This window comes from Chiroxiphia lanceolata, chromosome 7, assembly GCF_009829145.1.
Source record: "Chiroxiphia lanceolata isolate bChiLan1 chromosome 7, bChiLan1.pri, whole genome shotgun sequence".
Classification (NCBI taxonomy): domain Eukaryota; kingdom Metazoa; phylum Chordata; class Aves; order Passeriformes; family Pipridae; genus Chiroxiphia; species Chiroxiphia lanceolata.
Genome location: NC_045643.1, coordinates 7,179,106 through 7,197,714, shown reverse-complemented (window position 1 = coordinate 7,197,714; position 18,609 = coordinate 7,179,106). Strand labels below are relative to the sequence as shown.

Here is an 18,609-nt window from a genome sequence, read left to right as displayed (position 1 = left end):
ATGGCTTTCAGAGCACCCGATGTCCCTAAATTTCCTACAATGTCTTTTATTGTCTCTTCTGTTTCTAATACCCCTTTCCCCTCAATCTATTCATGCTCCTAACCTGTTGCAAACCATCAGGAATCTGTGGACTTTAACACTGTTAATGCTTTTATCTGTGGAAATCCAGATAATCAATATCAAGCCTTCCTACATTGACTTGGATGTGCAAATTTCATGCAGCTATGCAAAGACAGTCCTGCTGAGGATCAGCTACTTCTGCTTTTTGTAAGAGAACCTGAATCCAAATTATTACTCTGGATGCAAGTGCACTATAAGTCACTGATGTAAGGGCATGTTATTCCCCCTGCAATTCAGCAGAGCCTGCTTTAATATGCAGCTTGCTCTGAAGAGCCACCACTGCTGAGCCATCTATGAGGATTCCTGTGGTTTTAAATTTCAGGTTTTCAAATTCAGCCTGGAAATCCATCCATCAGTTTTTAAAAGTAATTTTAAAACTTAGGATGCATTCTGGCCCCACAGTCATACTGTACCTCTCATCCTGGCTATACCTACAGTTCACTGTGTCCAGCTAAACCATTGTTTCTAAACCAGGAGCTACTCACTGACATGCAGATGGTTATTCACAAGCATTGGTTAGATGTTAACATCAGTTAGTGACACATAGTCCCAGACTGCCCCATGTCAATGAACCAGGTTCTAACAAAAATAGAGAAACCATCTTTGGTACATTAGTGCACAAACTGTTTTACTGCAGTTTCTGGCTGCAGCTCACTTGCTCCCCGGATAGCTCTCAAAGTTTAAGTTTTTTGTCTCTTATCTGTGTGTTTTCTGGCTAAACAAATGCTGCGTGTTCCTGACCCACTTCTCCTGTCTGTTCTTTATTTATGTGTTGAAACTCAGTAAACATTATGCAAATATCAAAGGGTATATTTACTAAGCAAGTATTTCAAAATCAGGAATTGCCATCTGATGGGACATGTGGAGCCAAGCTGAGGGGAGAGGAGCCAGCTTCAAAACTACTCAACTCAGCTTTGCAACACGTGTAATATGGCGCTACATTGACTGAATGTAAGGTGTCAAAATTCCCAGAGAACCAGAAGAAAGCAAAACCTCGGTTCCCTGTGGAAGCCACAATGTAACTTTTTCCTGGTTTAGTTTTCTCTTACTACAAGTGATGAAGATGCATCTTTAGATTACAATTTTAAATACAAAGTATCTCCAGCTATGGAAAAGGAAGGAGACTGCGGATCTTCCAGTGTGCAGATGTTACAATCCCTACTGCTCCCATTCCCTGGGGCTGCCTGGTCTCCAGTGTTGGTTTTTGATTACTGATGGTTTGCATCACGTCCCCCAACATTTACCTTACGAGGCTGAAATCCTGTTTCTTCATATCAGCATTATCCTCTGGAATATTGCGAGCCAAGATGCCTAGTTACAAAAAACAGCACATCTTCATTGAAAAAGAGCTACATCACCACCAGCTTTTTAATTCAACATCTCCTTTAAGACTGTGCTTTTCCTCAGAGACTTTCTATCATAAACTTTCTCATTCTAGTTCAGAAAACACCCTCAGCCCCTACTCCTTTATTCCATTTTACAGACTCCTTGGCTGTTCCAATTCCACACTAACAGCTGTTTTTCCCCTAATGATAATTCCTAGACCATTCCAACTACTGAACAGCAATTTCAAAAATGTACTTTGTAAGCACGCAGTTGCTACTCCTAAAACATTAAAACTGTCATTAAGGAGTTCATGGGAAAGAAAAAGGGCACTTGCCCTATGACACAAGGGAAGCAAGAGAGGCTGTGCCTCTAGCTGAGCAGTGTAGGTGGCTGGCTTGGGTCTAGGAACTTGGAGAAACAGGCAGATGGCAAGCTGGCACAGTGTGAGCAACAGCACAATCCTGGGTTCGAGGCGGTCAGAGATTGTCTCCAGCCCCCAGGTATGATGGACAACAAGTTCCACTCCAGGGATCTCCAGCACAGGAACAGGAGACAAAAGAGCAGACGGATTAATGTGCAGATGGACTAACTGTCAGAGATCTCTGCTGAAGAGGAGCCAGAGAATATCAGAGTATGCAGAAATCACCCACTAAAGACTATGCTGTCGTGTTCCTTATGCTGTATATCAGACTCATCCACAGGTTAAATTCCATGGAGCTCTCTGCCTTAACACGCCTGCAACTGACTCTGCAAAGGATGTGCTAAGGCTTTTACAGAGAAGCTCTGTTACTTATAGCCCCGAGGAGAACATGCTGTGCACAGATGCCAGCACAGCAACAAGCAAGTAATTCAGCCACCGTGCACTTCTCCACCCCTGTGCACTTCTCCACCCCGTGGCTTTTCACCTCTCCTCCAGCTCCTACAGCAAATCTGTTCTCATTACTCGGTTCTTCCACACAACCCTTAAAAAAAGACATCTGTCAGCTCCTTCTTCCCACCCTCACTGCCCATTTCTCTTTTAGACTGAAAAATATAATAGCAGAAACATACCAGCATGGACTGCAGGATGAAGGGTTTTCACACGTCCACCCAGCATCTCAGGGAAGCCTGTCAGGTCCGAAACATCTCTGCTCAGGGAGAAAACAGATGGTAACAGATGTGCCATACTGACTTTATCTATAGGCTGAATGAATCAAACCAAAAGAATTGTATAAATTTCACTACAAAACCTCCCTATGCCAAAGGGGCAACAACTGCTTTTCCCATGAATGGAAATAAAGTTAATGGGTCACACTCAACTAAGCAGCACAGTTATTTCTCAAATACATACACTGGAATAACCAAGATAAGCAAATCCCAAGTCAACGTGGTTTACAGAGAGAATGGAAGGCCATGCTAAGGTGATACAACACTTCAGTGCTCTTCTTCTCACCTTAAATAAGACATTAATTAAAATTTCATCACTCCTTGTGACTGTTTAGGATGGTGAAGGAACAATAAGGAGAAGGAAGTGGAAATGTGGCCATCTTTGCTTCAGACTTCACTGACAGCACAGCCAAGTAAAGCAGTTGGAGAGACATGACCAAGTGCTGGGTAACAGCGAGGACAGGGAGCACTGGGGGTGATGTATACTCGTGCTGATGTGTCCCAGAGGCCTACCACTACATTCATTGGAACCAAAACAGTCACGGTCACCTGTCCTGCCAAATAATTGACAGGTTTTTCATCACTGCACTGGAAATCATTTTTATTTGGCCAGAACAGGTTTTTAATCACGGCATGGAAGAAACCAGAATGAATTTCCCCCAAATCATTGGCCAAACCAGCATGACTGCACATGCACCTTCTCAAATGGTGGATGCACAACACTTAAGTGCTCTGTCTGGATCAGTGGACCACTGTGCTGGGAAAATTATTTGTGACAAATGAACTCCAGCAAGACCAGGCAAAGATGAGCTTGCACCTGGCTGTGAGGAGCAGCACTAGGGTCAGATTACGAACATCAAGAAAACAGATTCTCCCACGGAAACAAAGCTGCCTCAAGGCAGACAAGGCATCACCTCCAACACAAGGCTCCTGACACTTCTCTGTGTGCTGACCTGCACAGTAACGCTCTTCAGCCTCAGCAAACCAACTCCTGGCCAAAAAGCCTCTGCAGTTTGCTTTAGGGCATGTTTGGTTTTTTTTTCTTTCTGAAGGGAAGACTTGCTTTCAGGCCATTTTTGCTCACAGAGAAAACAATTTAAGCAACCTCAGGGCCCAAATGAGCCTTTTTGTGGAGATGTCCAGGGGAGCGTGTGTACCTGACAGGCAAGCCAGCATCTCTCAGGGACTTGGCTGTTCCTCCGGAGGCAATTAAACCCAGGCCGAGTGCGTGCAGGCTCCTCGCAAATTCCACCAGGTTGGTCTTGTCAGAGACACTGAGCAAAGCTGGCAGGTGGGAAGAGCACGAGTATTTGGGTTTTAAAAGTGGAACAGAGGGAACAACAGGATTAAGTGAGTGAAGCCTTTATAACTTCTGTAATGTAGGGAACCTACGTGATGCGAGTTGGCTGGGGAGGGGACGGGGAGCACCAGAGCCCCACAGTTCCCCTCTCGGGGCAGCCGCCCCTCAGGCGGGACCCCTGAGGCGGGGGCGCGGGCGGGCTGGGGCAGCGCTGCCGCCCGCGCCTCAGGGAGCCGAAAGCGCGGGACACCATCGCCTCCGGTCCTCCCGCCTGCTGGCGCCCGAACTTCATCCCCCCGCGCCCAAAACAAGGTACAACCGGCCCGAGGGGAAAGCGGTGCCTTCCCGCCCCGCAAACACACAGCCCGGGAACCACCGGGATGGAAGCGGCAGCCCCGCGCCGAGGCGCCTTCCGGGGCCGCCCTGTTGAGTGGAACTGGCGGCCATTTCGGGGCCGGCGGGCGGGCAGCCCCCCCATCGCCCTCACGCGCACCCTCCCCGCGGCCATCGGCGGCCGCGCCCGCCCCGCGTTACCGAGCTGCTGCCGGGCGGCCATGGCGCCGTCGGTGGGTGCAGGAGGGCGGGGAGGCAGGAAAGGGCCGAGCAGTGGCGGCCTGGCGGGCTTTGGGTGCACGGGGGCGGGAGCCGGAGGGGGCGGCCCGGGCGGGGCGGGGAATGGAGAGAGGCGGCGGTGCCCCGGCCGGGGGTGCGGGCATGTGTGTCTGGGACACACGCGTGTCCTCGGTGCGCCACAGAGGGTGTGCGGTGGAAATGCCCCGTAGTCGGATGTGTTGTGTGTGCGACACGTGTGTGCCCGCGGGTGCTCCCGCTACACGTGTGCGCAGTGCGTGTATGTGCCACAGACAGGGATGCATCACACATACAGAATCACAGAATAGCCGGGGTTGGAAAGGACCTCTGGAAATCCTGCAGTCAAACTCCCCTACCCAGGCAGGGTCACCTGGAGCGGGAACATGTCCAGGTGGGCTTGAAATATCTCCGGAGAGGGAGACTCCACGACCACCCTGGACAGCCTCTTCCAGTGCTCTGCCACCCTCCATGGAAGCAACTTCTTCCTCATGTTGAGGTGGAACTTTTGTTTTAGTTTATGGCCATCATTCCTTATCCTGTCGCTGGGGACCACTGAAAAGAGTCTGGCACCCTACTCTTGACACCCACCTTGGAGATTTTATGTGTATTCATGAGATCCCCTCTCAGTCTTCTCCAGACTAACCAGGCCCAGCTCCCGTAGTCTCTGCTCGTAGGAGAGATGCTCCAGACCCTTCATCATCTTTGTGGCCTCCTCTGGACCTTCTCCAGTAGCTCCTTGTTATTCTTGTGCTGATGAGCCCAGAGCTGGACACATATACATATGTATACACATACATGTGTACATATACACATACATATGTATGTACGTGTGTGTGGGTGCACAGCCTGTGGGCACGGGGGACAGGCAGGCAAAGGGGTGCTGGGGTGAGCAGGGGGCACAGCCCCCCTGGGCCCCACCTGAGCTGTAGCTGGTGGTGACCCTGCTCCCCAGGTCCCCGTGGGGACAGGGAAGGTGGCCACCAGCCTGGTGTGTTCAGGCCAAGCACCTTCAGGCCAGGGTAAAAGGTTTTGTGGGGCCTCCTCAGTGCTAGGAGTGATAGGATACCCAGCTTAGTACACAGGTGAAAAATGAGGTGTAGGTGAGGCAATGCCTCATTGCAGTGAAAGGTGGTGCAATAAGGACAATTAATTTTTCACAGGAATACTCACTGGAATTTCATCTGTGGAAAATCCTCTCATGGAGCTTACAGAGGGGCAGAGACAAAACACTTGTTTACCAAGTCTGAGGTAAAAAATTGTTTGCAAATAGTAAAATCATGCTTTTCTTCCTTTATTTAGTTTTTATTTTTCTCTGTAGGGGAAACTAACATGGGGGAGCTTTTGTTCTCTGCGGGCCTCCAAATTTCCCAATACTCCCTGCAAAAGAGCTTTTCTTGTTTTTATTCCAGCTTCTGACTGTTAGTTTTGGCTGCTTAAAATCTGAACTGTGCCCGTGTACACCCCAGTAGGGTTAAAGTGCAGCACTGGGACAGCAGCAGCCCCATGCTGCTTTGCAGGTAGAGAGCTCTGCAGTTAATTTGCAGCACAACCCCTGGCCATATCTGGTATATTGAATCAGGTTCTTATGCAATAAAATCAGCATGGGCAGGCCCTGAGTACTTGTCTCACATTTTCATGTCCACACAGGTGTTCACTGTACACTTGCAGCTCCTAGAGCAGTCAGACTACCATTAAAAAGCAGTCCCTACTTCCATTAAAAAAAAGGAATAAATGAAATTTTTTCGCTCTTGCAGACAAAAAGTTAGGAAGTACAACACAAGTGCAACTGGAAGGCCCAGAAACTTGGCTGTTTTGATTTGTGACTCTCTGGCCTTCGGCAGTATTGTCTGTGCAAGAAAGAGTCAAGCAAGAAATACCAAGCAGACCAAATAAACCTAGTTTGTGCCTTACTCTCAGTAGCAGCCAGTGACAAGCAGTAATAAATTACTGCTCAGGAAGGTGGCTGGGGCCAAATGGAAATATACTGTTAAGTGGTACATGAGCACCATCATTATGAAAATACACACCTTTGAGAGAATAAAAGTTGCACAAGGAGTGCAGCTGAGGTGGGCTCTGGTGGTGATTAATGTCTGTGCAAATGAACAATCCGAGGGAGCTCTGCATGTTTATCCAGGCTGGAGAGCAGTTGTGTTTTCCAGCTGCTGGCCCTGTCAGCCTGTGCACAGAGGACAGGGACGCTGCTGCCTTGGGACAAACAGTCAGAGGGACATTATCACTGTCAACAGTGGCATTGGCTCTGCTGCGGCTCCAGCGGTTCGTTGTCCCTTGGTGCGTGAGTTGGGGTTTTGTTTGTGCAGGGCCTGGTGTGGCAGGGGGTGGTTTGGGCTTTCCCCCTGTCCCAGCACAGGAAGGACATGGACCTGTTGGAGTGAGTCGAGAGAAGGCCACCAAGATGATTAGAGGGATGGAGCAGCTCTCCAATGAGGAAAGGCTGAGGGAACTGGGATTGTTCAGCCTGGAGAAGAGAGGGCTCTGGTGTGACGTAATTGCAGCCTTCCAGGACCTGAAGGGAGTCTGTAGGAAAGAGGGAGAGAGACTATTTAGGCCTGGAGTGGCAGGACAAGAGGGAATGGCTTCACACTGACAGAGGGCAGGGTTGGATTGCATGTTAGGAAGAAATTCTTCCCTGTGAGGGTGGTGAAGCCCTTGCAAAGGTTGCCCAGAGAAGCTGTGGCTGCCCCATCCTTGGAAGTGTTCAAGGCCAGGTTGGATAGGGCTTGGAGCAACCTGGGCTAGTAGAAGGTGTCCCTGCAGGAGAGTGGATTGAGGTGATCTTTAAGGTCTCTTCCAACCCAAACCATTCCATGACTCTATGACTGACATCCAAGAAGGGACATTCTGGCTGTGTGCTAGAGGGGTGTCAGGATTTGGACGTGATAGATCTGTCCTGATTTGGGGATGGCCATGCAGGGAAAGCTGTCTGCCTCCCCAGAGGTTCAGTTTTGCTTTGTAGAGCTTAACTAATTAACTGTTTTTGGTGATGTTTAAAGGATATTCAAATATCCTGTGCTCTGTTCATGTCCCATCATTTATTCAATAGGAACGAGGTCTCACTGGAGCTTTTTCCTGGTGTTTTGAAGCGTTACAGAAGCTCTTCTTGAGCCAAGAATGCAGTCACATCATACTGGAAATCGTGGGGAGAGGTAAATGCTAGAATTACAAATACCACATTAAGGTTATTTTTAAATCATATTAGGGCCTACATCCAAGAAAGAAAAATCAGGCTTAATTAGCACTGTGCTCTGCTGTTTTAATAAGGAGAAGTAAAAAGAGGATGAGGCTGAATAGAGGCATACAAAAGGGATGATGTTCCTGGTTTGGCTGTTGTTTGGCAGTACCCTAGATTCCCTTCTTTTGAGACTGTAGGGAGCAAGCAATGATTTTTAGCCTGGCTCTGAGCCCCTGTTGTAAGTCTGTTTTCTGCTGTGGTTTTTTTTTTTCATGTATCAGACCAAGAGGAGTGTAGAGCATGAGGTTAATCTGGCTGTCTATTAATTTGTTTGGGTAGGAAGCGAACAAGTTGGGATCCTCCAGCTAATCCTGCAGCTGCCTGCAGGCTGGCAGAGGGGTGGGCTGGGCCTGGCAGTGGACAAAGAAGAAGACCCAGCGAAAATGTAGGACTTTCATCCGAAGTGGAAGTCTGAGGCTGGTCTGGTTTGGGGCTTCAGAGATGAAGTGTCATCAGTGATGAGCATTACACCAGTGTCTGACCTGGATCTGCCCTACCCCAGTGAGGTGTCTCATAGCCATGAGGCTGCTGTGGAAAAGCATGGTGTTGGGGGCATCTCTGCCTGTATGAAAACAATCTTCAGCTTTGAAATGCTGCATCATATCAGGTTTATTTTCCTTTACCAGGCTCTGCTTTCATTTAAATATCTCCCTAATCATATGCAAACAACCCCTGGACTCCTTTATGTTCTTTCTGAGCTGCCTTCAAGCAAAGGTTGTGATGTCTCAGCATGATGGTATTCAGCATGGTGCAAGAGAAATACATCTCTGTCCTACACCAACTCCTGTTTTCTGTTTTCCTCACTGGCAGTTATTGAAATGGGAAGCAAGGAAGTATAGATGAGGAAGGTGTTACATTCACAAGGGGCACTGCCTTGTCTGCATTGGTCTGGTGTCTGTTCTCTTCCTTCAGGATGCTGTTTGTCAGGCACTGGGCCTCAGTTTCTCCAGTCTCACAGAGACCACACTCCTACAATCCCCAGTATTATGGGATTGCTTACTGCAAAGCTGAGTTCTCGTGAAGGTGCATGCTCAAGACGCTTCAAGTGGCCTGTCTCAAATGTTGCACAACAGTAGAGGTGGGAGTGGAATTGAATCTAGGCTGTTTCTCGATGGTTAGTGCCATGTCCAGGCTTTTGGGTTATCTGCCTTTTCCTTTCAGGGTTCATGAGGACTGCAGGTAAAATCTTTTTGGTGCTAAGTATTGCTCTGTTGAACTTTGTTCAAAAACTGCCTTGCACTGCCTGTGCCGCTTGCCACAGTTGCCAGACCTCTGGGGTAGGTTCAGCGCGGAGCTGACAAACAGGTTATCCTGGAGAATGCCACAATAACAGAGAGGCTTCAGAGCCCTGATGCATTTTGAGTTTCTTTTTCAACCCTTATCAGCTTGGAGCAGCTTTTGTTTTACTGTGTTCCTCAGAGGTCCCAGCTAAATCACATCCATGGCACGCTGTGTGCCAGCCTGTCCTTATAAATCGCTGCTCAGGGTCCCACGTAGCTGCAGAGATGACAATGAGCCTCTTAACTAAAGTTCAGGGGCATCAAAGAGCTTTGCCTGGACAATTTGACCTGGGGTGTGAAGGTCTCATCCCCTCTTCACTCACCAACACAAGTGGTCAGTCTTCCCACACCTTTGATATCAATGTCTGGTGCTTTTCCTGCAAAAGAAACAATTCCCTTGTAATGGAATAAATATTGCAGATTTCAACCTGAGTTATTCTCCTAATGCTCTGGGTTATGAATGAGACCCAAAGGTGCATTAAGTGAACAACGATTTATTTTCTGAATGCTCCCATTCCCTTCCTCACAGAGGCTTGTTCCTATCCAAGCATGGAAAGAATAATAATAACAAAAAGATAAGAAATAGTGTCTTCTCTTGGCGACTTGGAGCCCACTCTATGGTCTGAAACCCACATGCAGAACGAATCAGAGAGCAGGAAGCCCCGTGTTGGTGGGGGAGGAAGCAGCCTGGGAGGTGCAGGCAAAGGGCAAAGAGGTGTTTTACAGAAGGGCCATGTAGCCTCAGAGCTCCCTCAGCTGAGCAGGAGGGACACGGTGGTGCCGGAATGTTATTGACAGGCGGCGTGGGGGAAGATGATGCTTGAAGGGTGTGAGTGAACAGCTCTGTCTGTGATTGTAAATGTGGGGTTTGCAGTAAAAAAAGTAATCTCACCCACTTTGAGGTTCTTTGTGTGCCTTCTCGAGCTCTTTGTGTGAAAGGAAGGATTCTTGGGAGAAAGAAAAGAGGGGGAAATATTTTGTTTGGGTTTTTTTTTTTTTTATGTAGTTGCAAAGAAACAGCATTATCTGCAAATAACAGGCTGCTTTAGCTTCTCGTAGCACCATAGAGTCATGGAATGGTTTGGGTTGGAAGAGACCTGAAAGCTCATATCATTCCACCCCCTGCCCTGGGCAGGGACACCTTCCACTAAATCAGGTTGCTCCAAGCTCCATCCAACCTGGCCTTGAACACTTCTGGGGATGGGGCAGCCACAGCTTCTCTGGGCAATTCAAATCGCTGATTCTTTCCCAGAGGAGCTGGTTTTATAGCTGTCTCCCTTTGCCCCCAGCTCTTTGGACACGCATTTGTGTCCCTGGGTGAGAGGGCTGCAGCAGGGATAGCAGTCCTGCTGGGATGCATCCGGGAGAGCAGTGCTGCCGGGATGCTGCTGGGAGAGCAGTCCATCCAGGATGCGGCCGAGCTGTGCAGGGAACCGGCTCCCACTAGAGCGCGCTATGACAGCTAAAATGGGGATGGTTTTCTTCTGGCGTCGGGGGGGAGCCATCAAAGATGCCTATGCAAGAAAGGGCACTTCTGTTTTTACACTGGGAATCTGGCGGGGTTCCCCATCGGTTGGCTGCAGTTTCCCTGGATGAGGCTGAAGGGTGCTGCAAAGCCAGCTGTAGCTGCCTGGGAGCACTGAGGTTTGGGCTGAGTCAAGTGCTGGCAAAGACCTTTGGGAAGACCCCAGCCTGTACACAGAGGGCAGAGAGAAGCTTTGTTCTCAAGCCCTGTCTCATCCCACAGTCCCTTTGTTTGCTGCCCTCTGTGGCAGAGGAAGTGGAAATTGTGCATGGACATGGACAGGAGTCCACCTCAAGGTCCCATTAATGGTCTCCTGTTGTCATTAGTGCCTTTCAAAGCTGCCCCTCACAAACTTGCCCATCGTAACACGAGGATTTTCTGCCGCAACCCCAGCTCTCAGACCCCCGTCTGCCACCCTCGTTTGCTTCATGTTTACTTAATTAGCCAGCTGGAGCATAATTCCTTTCATGATCTACAGTCTAATACATAAAGATGACAGTGACATGAATCTTGGCTCAGGATTCAATTTGCATTTTAATTCATTGTGGTTCCCCAGATAGGTGGAATTTGCTCCGACAGGATCTGGGAGCTCATGAAATGCTCCATGGGCGGGGTGTTCTCCTGTGTCCCAGTGAGGGCCTGGAGCGATAGGTGACACAGTTTTGCTGTCCACCAGGCATCATCTGTTGGGGGATCTACAGCAAAAATCAGAGCAAAAATCATCATTGAGGAGTTTTTATTAGAACACAATGCAAACAGAGTGACAGCTCTGGTGGCTGAGAAGCATCTGGAAATCGGTGAAGCCTGGCAAGAGAACTTGCAACAGATTAAGGAACGCAGGCATTTTGTACAGCAATCCAGCCCCAGTCATCTTTGGGTCACACTTCCTGAAACACTTTTCTAGGGAAGAGACAGGGAGGAAACAGTGACTTCCCTGAGTGGAAGACTAGCCCACATTGGCTCTGAAGGCTTTAGGCACAAACCCCATCCCGCCATGAAACTCACCCTTCTAACATCCAGGAGCTGGCCAACAGGGAAGGGAATGCTGTGAGCCTGTATTCATTTCCAGCTCTCCGGGGGACCCAGGAAACCTGTCCCGTTGCTAACAGGCTCACAGGAGACCTGACAGCCAGTGCAGGCAGAACTGCCATTTTCCAGCATGCCTGAAAAAACAGCAGCTTGCCAAAGGGGGCACAGGGAGGCTCTCCTGGAAGGACAGCCATAGGTGGGTGGTTGTGTGTTACACTGGAGGTCTCTGCGATCCGGCCCCCCGGGAGCCGGGATACGGGATAAAAACAGGGCTTGCCGCAAGCCCCTGTGAGCGGAATAGAAATCGTGGCTAAACAGGAGGATGGAAACGGAGACAGGGCTGTGTGAGCAGATGTGGCCAGATCACACAGCAGCCAGGGCCACAGCCAGCGAGGCTTGGAGCAGCCTCTGCCTGGCAGATGAGTTTATCCTCATGGAAGATGAGTTTAGTTGCAGCAAATCAACCATTTTCAGATTTTGCTGATTTTACACAGGCTAATTTTAATGACAGAAGAAAAGAGAGAAACATTTTTTCATAAATCTCTTATTCTTTTCCTTTTTTTACTCCTAAGTAACTGGACTAGATCACTCTGTTTTGGCCTTAGAAACATGGATAACATTTTAATGAAAAATTGTGGAGAAAAAAAAAGAAAATAAATGTTGTCTCTTTTCTGTGTTCAAAACTCGATGGCTTTGGATTCCCCAGGAGTTTTTTGTGCTTTCTGAAATGCTGTTATCCTGTATGCCCTGCATTCCTAATCAGTTGTGGCTCTTTCTTTCTCTTCTGACCTTCCTTGCTCAGAGTCTCCAGTTGCAACAGAGCAAATTCTGGCTTTTCAGAATCATCTCACAGAAGCTTTGTGGGTAGGAATGACTAGAAAAGGAAGCGTTGTTTCTTTGTTGTTTTTTTTTTTACACAGAAAACATTATTAAAACAAACCTTTACTTTTTCACCTCAGTCAAAGCCAAGTTTCTCAGCTTTTAATTAAAAACCAAGTGTTTGAAATTGTTCTGAAGGCCATAAAATGAACATTTCCAGGTTCTAGAATAAACAATGTCATTTTCCAGATAGTACTTTTCAGAAAACTAGGATTGAATCAGGTAGCTACTATTCCATTAACCAGGGTCCCCAGGTAAACACAACTCCAGATTTGGGAAATGCAAGGTTACAGTAACCCTGTGGGAATTCAGGGAGAGGTATTGGCACTTCCCTGCATGAAATGGGGCAACAGCATGTCTGTATTTGCAGTGCAGTTGAAATCTATTGGTGAAAAGCCCTGGGCAGGACTGAGTTCCATCAATCCTGGGCACAGACTGCCTGTGTTCCTGTGGCACATCCACCTGGAAGAGGCAGGGGGCCTTCAGGATGGGGATGACAAACACCACCCCTCACCAGGCAGAGCTGAGGCAGGTACTAATTAACCTGGAGCTGCAGTGGTGCTGCTCATGGCTCCTGCCAGTATTCAAGCTGGGTCTTGACTTGCTTGTTGATTCCTGACCCTTTTGGGGCAGGATCAGCATGGCTTTGTGTGGTGTACCTCTCCCCACATTAGCTTCTGGCTGTCTCCATACGTTTCAGGCATGGAAACTGTGTCCCTGTGCCCATCTGTGCTCCGTGGCTCTTGTTCTGGAATCCCTGGAGCTCTCAGTCCTGCTTTAATTGTGTGGAGCTGTTTTTCTGGGCTAAATTACCAGACAAATGGGGGGGACAATTTTGGCCCTGTAGGAGTTCAGTGGGAAGAACTGAGCGTGGGACTCAGGCCAAGGCAGCAGGGCCAGAGGGAATTTATTGGGACTTCCTGCAAAACACAGCTACACACTTTCAGGAGGGTTCTTCAATTTACCTGACTAATGTTTTCTCTAATGTTTTCTCCAACCCTGTAATATCATCAATCACATAATTATGACCTCATCCCATTCTCTATTAAGACTTGGGTGACAAATAAGTACAGGGTAACACTTCAGTTTATTTTGCTGTGTTTTATTGACCAGTTGAAAAGGAGCAAAACATACTGGGGATAGAATTCCCAAAACATAAAATTTTGCTGACAATATGCAATATTTAGCTATTTCTGAAGAGCTAGAAAGCGGGACTTTTTTGTTTTGTTTTGTTTTGTTTTTATTTACACCATTTTCCACATAAATACACACCTTGTCAGGCCTGGAAAAAGTCTCTCTTGGGTCTATTTGTGTCCATTTAACCCCTGTCACAAGCGCACATCAGCATCATAACACACACATGGAGAGAAGAATGATTTCTCCAGGCAAGAGGCAGCTTAATCCAATGGGTCAGATAAAAATCCTTCAAATAGAACATGGAGAGTTCTTCCTGCATAGATTGAGCACTGCAAGGGACCTAAATCCCAGTGTTAGGCAGCATCAAATCCCACTGATGCCATCAGCTGTGGCAAGGAGCACACTGAGACTCGGAGTGAAGAACCCATGTTACTGAACCTTGTGAAATGTTTTTGACTCCTGGATTAATGTTGGTGACTCAGGCCTAATGTTATAGTTTGGGGAAAGGATGTTAATTCTTCACATCCTGTATTTTTGGTCAGTTCTGATGTTTCTTTGCCAAAGTCCTTTACTGGCCCACTGATTGGAATTTTACTGAGTCATCAGCATCATCCCACCTGGAAAAAGGGCGGCTCTGTTCTTCAGAGACATTTTAGGCTAAAGAGATCCTCTTGTAAGCATCTTGGGAAGACCCTGAATGTTGAATTTCATGGAGTTCCTTGTCTTCCCAAGAAGCAGGGATAACTGCCAAGGCTGTGGCAAGTCCGGTGTTTGAAGTCTGCTCTCCAGCTCTGTTGCAGACTCCCAGTGTGACAACTGGAACAAATCCTACCCTAGCACATCAGAAATAAGGCAGAGCTATAGCAGGGAGTAGATTAAGCCTTCCCAGTTTAACCCTAAAGAAGTTTCCACATTATTAACCAAAGCATATAACATTGCTGGCTGGGCCAGGCTTGGCTTAACACGGGGCCAGGTCAGAGGCTGTGCCTGGCCCTGCTGGTGTGGCTGGTGTGAGCAGGACTGGATTGATTCCTTCCAGTCCTTTCCCACCTTCTGATTTCACCTTTTCCCTGCCAGCAGTATTTGTGTTCTCCTCTACCTAAAGCCTCATTGCTACTTGCTTTGTAGCTGATCACATAATTTCACTGCAGATCTTGGAATAATTAGTGGTTTGGGTGTTTTCTTCTGATGACGATGAGCCACTGGTGGTTTGAGGTTTGGTTTCATTGTTTGTTTGTTTGCTTTTTCATTCAGAGAATGAAGCTCTAATTCATTTACTTCAGAAAACTGAAAGCTGTGACTGAAAGTTGCATGAAGGTTGAAAACTAGAAGGCAAACATTGAGAATATATGGAGTGTTTTAATACACCTGTCAATTTTCAAGCCGCTTTCACAGTTCCCAAGCCTAACTTGAAAGTTTGGGTGTTTGGGGTAGGCAGTACTACACAAATAATATCCACTTCCAACACTGTGCATTCAGAAGCCTCTTGTTGGCACTGTGAAAACACTGCTATTCCTCCTACAAAGAATATCATGGAATACTATTCATACCACTTTGATGCCCCAGTTTGAGCAATGCACTAATTTCTTTTATTTCCACCTGGCAGCTGAAATCCTGCAGCCCTCCTGAGCTTGCTTTATGGTTTCCCCCTGATTTTCACTCGTGCTCACATTAGCACTGAGTCATCTTTGCAATCCTTGCCTTTCCCCTGTGTTCTCTTCTCTACAACATGACCAAAATGTGTTTGCACAGGATTTTTATGAGCTTCTGCCCTCACTAACGAAGGGCCAGTTTCTCTTTGGAAGTTCCCCCCATCAGTTCTGACATTTCCTGCAGCCCTGCCATTGCTTAGCATTAATTTCTACCACTTCCCCCGATTTTCCTGGAAGAAATTCTGATTAGGCAATGAGTGCTGGGCTATCCATCATTTCATGCCAGGCACAAGTCGCACGGTGCTTCTCAGCCTGTAAGGCACAGATCGTTCTTAATCAACCCAAGTGTGCCACGGGTAAAAGAGCTAAAGACCTGATTTCCATGGCCATCCCCTTGGGATCCTGTCTGACACTATGGAAGTGAGGCAGAGCCATTGTAAGTGCCATGTAACAGTGCAGCACAGCTGATTAAACCCCTGCAAAGCTCAGATGGCTTCACAAAGGCCCTGTCAGTCAGCTTGCGTTTCATTTCAGGTCTTATTTTCATTTATTTGCAGCACCGCCCATTATGTGGAGAGTGTTTGCTAAACACTGAAGAATAATGGTGCTGTCCCACCTAGCTGACAGCAGAAGAGCTGACAAAGGGCAGGAGTGCAGTAAAAGTGGTAATTTATGTATGAGTCACGCTTCCCAGCCAGCTGTGCTGATAAAAAATGGCTACTTTTATGGGAAGGCTGGAAAAGAACAACAACAAAATTACCTTTGTGGGGAAAAAAAAACCAAAGCAAAAAAACCCACCAAACAGAAAAACCAAACACCTAAATATTTGGACCAGCAGTTAAAGATGACTTATTGCCACCAGCACAGGGAAGGGAGTCCTGGAGAGGCATTTAGGATTCTCAGATACAGGCATTTAGGATTCTCAGATACAGGGCCTGCGCAGGGAAAGGTGTTTCTGGCACAGACACCTACACCTAAGACAGTCTGGAGACAGCAGCTGAAGGTCTTGCCTGTGGCAGAGGAAAACATGATAAGAAAGCAGGAAAACAGAAGATCATGAGCGTGGGAGATGAGAATTGTTAAGCAGGGCTGGAGCTATGAGCTGAGAGCAATTGCTGAGGCAGGGCAGGAAGACTTTGGAGATACTTTTTTGGCAAATTGCCAGGTGGTCCCATACCCACCTGATGCACAGAATTCTGCAGGAAGATTTGTGTTTTCATCCAGCAGTGTGACTTGGGGTCTGACTTTGCTCTGCTTAGAGGCAATAACAGACTCCTATTGATTCATGGGAGCCATAGAAATCAAAGGAAACTTGCTGTGGCAACTGGCTAATTCAATAAAAGCATTGATTTTTCGGGCTGGACAATTAAAGAGCATGAATGCTGTGTAGCTGATTTCTGTCTCTGAATTAATGTAACAAATGATCATTGATTCAAGTGAGAAGAAACTGTACCCCAAAGGAAAGAACCTTCCATATTAAAAATCCCCCAGCCTACATAGGCTGGTGTTTAATGTAGATAGATTTGGCTACCATTCTGCACCTGTGTTGGTTAGAAGGACTTAGGAGTTAGCTGACTGGGTCCTCCTCACCTCACAGACCAGCAGAGGTGAAGGCAGGCACACCGGGACAGGGAACACCTGGAAAGAGATGCAGGAGCCCATGGGGTTCCAGACAGGTAGTGGGAGCACCACATGGCATCACTTCAGATGGGGGCTGTGGTTTTCTCTTGGATTTGAGACAGAATCACAGAATGCTTTGGGTTGAAAGGGACCTTAAAGCTCATCTTGTTCCACCCCCTGCCATGTGCAGGGACACCTCCCACTAGCCCAGGTTGCTCCAAGCCCCATCCAACCTGGCCTTGGACACTTCCAGGGATGGGGCATCCACAGCTTCTCTGGGCAACCTGTGCCAGGGCCTCACCACCCTCACAGGGAAGAATTTTTTCTTAATATCCAATCTAAACCTAATCTCTTTCAGTGTGAAGCCATTCCCCTTCCTCCTGTCATTCCAGGCCCTTGTAAATAGTGTTTCTCCATCCTTTTTGTAGGCTCCTTCAGATACTGGGAGGCTGCAGTTAGGTCACTGCAGAACTTCTCCAGGCTGAACAACCCCAGTTCTCTCAGCCTTTCCTTATGGGAGAGGTGCTCCATCCTTCTGATCAACTTGGTAGCCTCCTCTGGACTCGCTCCAATGAGATGACATTCTTTCTGTGCTGAGGATCCCAGAGCTGGAAGCAGCACTGCAGGTGGGGTCTCACCACATTGGAGCAGACAGCTGCCTCTTCCTCACCTTGGGGGGAAGGTGCTTTGAGCCCCACATCAAAGCCATAGAAGAGGAACTTCCCGAAGCACTCACTGTAGCTGAGGACAGGCCCTGAGATTTTCAGGGCTGCTGAGTAGTTGCAGACTTTGGTTATAGCTTTATGCTTTGGTGCTCTGCCTCAGGAGCCAGTGTTCAATGCAGTATGATGATTCCTTTCATAGGCAGCTGGTTTGGCACTGTCCCTTTGCAAACCCCTTTTGCTGCTGAGATTGGCTTTAACGGGTTTGAGGTGAAGGGGTGAATCTTGAACTCGCTGCACCACAGAAGCCCCGGCAGATCAGAGTGGGGGGGTCCCAGCTGCTGACAGAGCAGCCACCAAGAGTGACCAGCCTTGCAGCGGGGAACACATCCCAGTGTTCCTGGCTCCTGATCTGCAGGCTGGCTGGTGTGTGTGTGCTGCCAGCAGAGCTGGGTGCCACGGGTTTGGGGCTGCGCTAGCACAGAGACTGCTGCTGTGCCTGCTGGGGATGGTCACATGGGGTGCAGGGGCAGGACAGGCTGTGACATTTTAGCAGCTCTGGCTGTTTGCATCAGTGTGAGAGTCAGGGCCCTGACCTGGGGATGTTTCACATCGATCCATGGACTGACGTAGAGCAGGCTCACCAGGATAACATCCCATCCCAACACATGCTGACCTACCAGACACACCACCTCCTGTCATCGCCCCTCTGCTTCTGTGCTTGATGCCTTTTATTTTCCTTTTCTAGTGGCCTGTACCTGCAATAGAGATGTTCTGAGAGTGCCCAGAAGACACAGTGCAGCTCCTGCCCTTCATCACAGGAACAGGACTGAAGAGGTGTGATAAGAGTGTGGAGCATTAATGGAGCGGGATGCTCAGTGCCAGAGGGGAGGAGGGATACTTTGATCAGTCACCAGGATAAAAGCTGAGCTGCTTTACAACACAGCCTGCTGGAAAGTAGTTGTTAGAAAAACGTGTCTATTAAAAGGTCAGGCGTGGTCCTGTGTTCTGGACTGACACTTGCACAAGCTGGTAAATTATACATAATGAACACCTTATTAGGTTAATTTTGTCTATTTGGGGTCATCGTGA

The 18,609-nt window shown here is 48.0% G+C and overlaps 1 protein-coding gene and 1 long non-coding RNA gene across 2 annotated transcripts in view; one reads left to right on the top strand and one right to left on the bottom strand.

Annotated features, from left to right (window-relative positions):
- ATIC (5-aminoimidazole-4-carboxamide ribonucleotide formyltransferase/IMP cyclohydrolase) overlaps positions 1-4,535 on the bottom strand; it is a 21,049-nt gene extending 16,514 nt beyond the window's left edge. Inside the window, exons 1-4 of the mRNA XM_032693396.1 lie at positions 4,427-4,535; positions 3,750-3,876; positions 2,497-2,573; positions 1,365-1,431 (exon numbers count right to left, since the gene is read on the bottom strand). Coding sequence (XP_032549287.1) covers positions 1,365-1,431; positions 2,497-2,573; positions 3,750-3,876; positions 4,427-4,448 — 293 coding nt within the window. The 5' untranslated portion in view covers positions 4,449-4,535. The remainder of the gene's footprint in view (positions 1-1,364; positions 1,432-2,496; positions 2,574-3,749; positions 3,877-4,426) is intronic.
- Positions 4,113-18,609, top strand: LOC116789498. Its single transcript, XR_004358056.1, has 3 exons — positions 4,113-4,204; positions 5,644-5,731; positions 18,266-18,609. It is a non-coding gene; the product is annotated as an uncharacterized LOC116789498 (long non-coding RNA).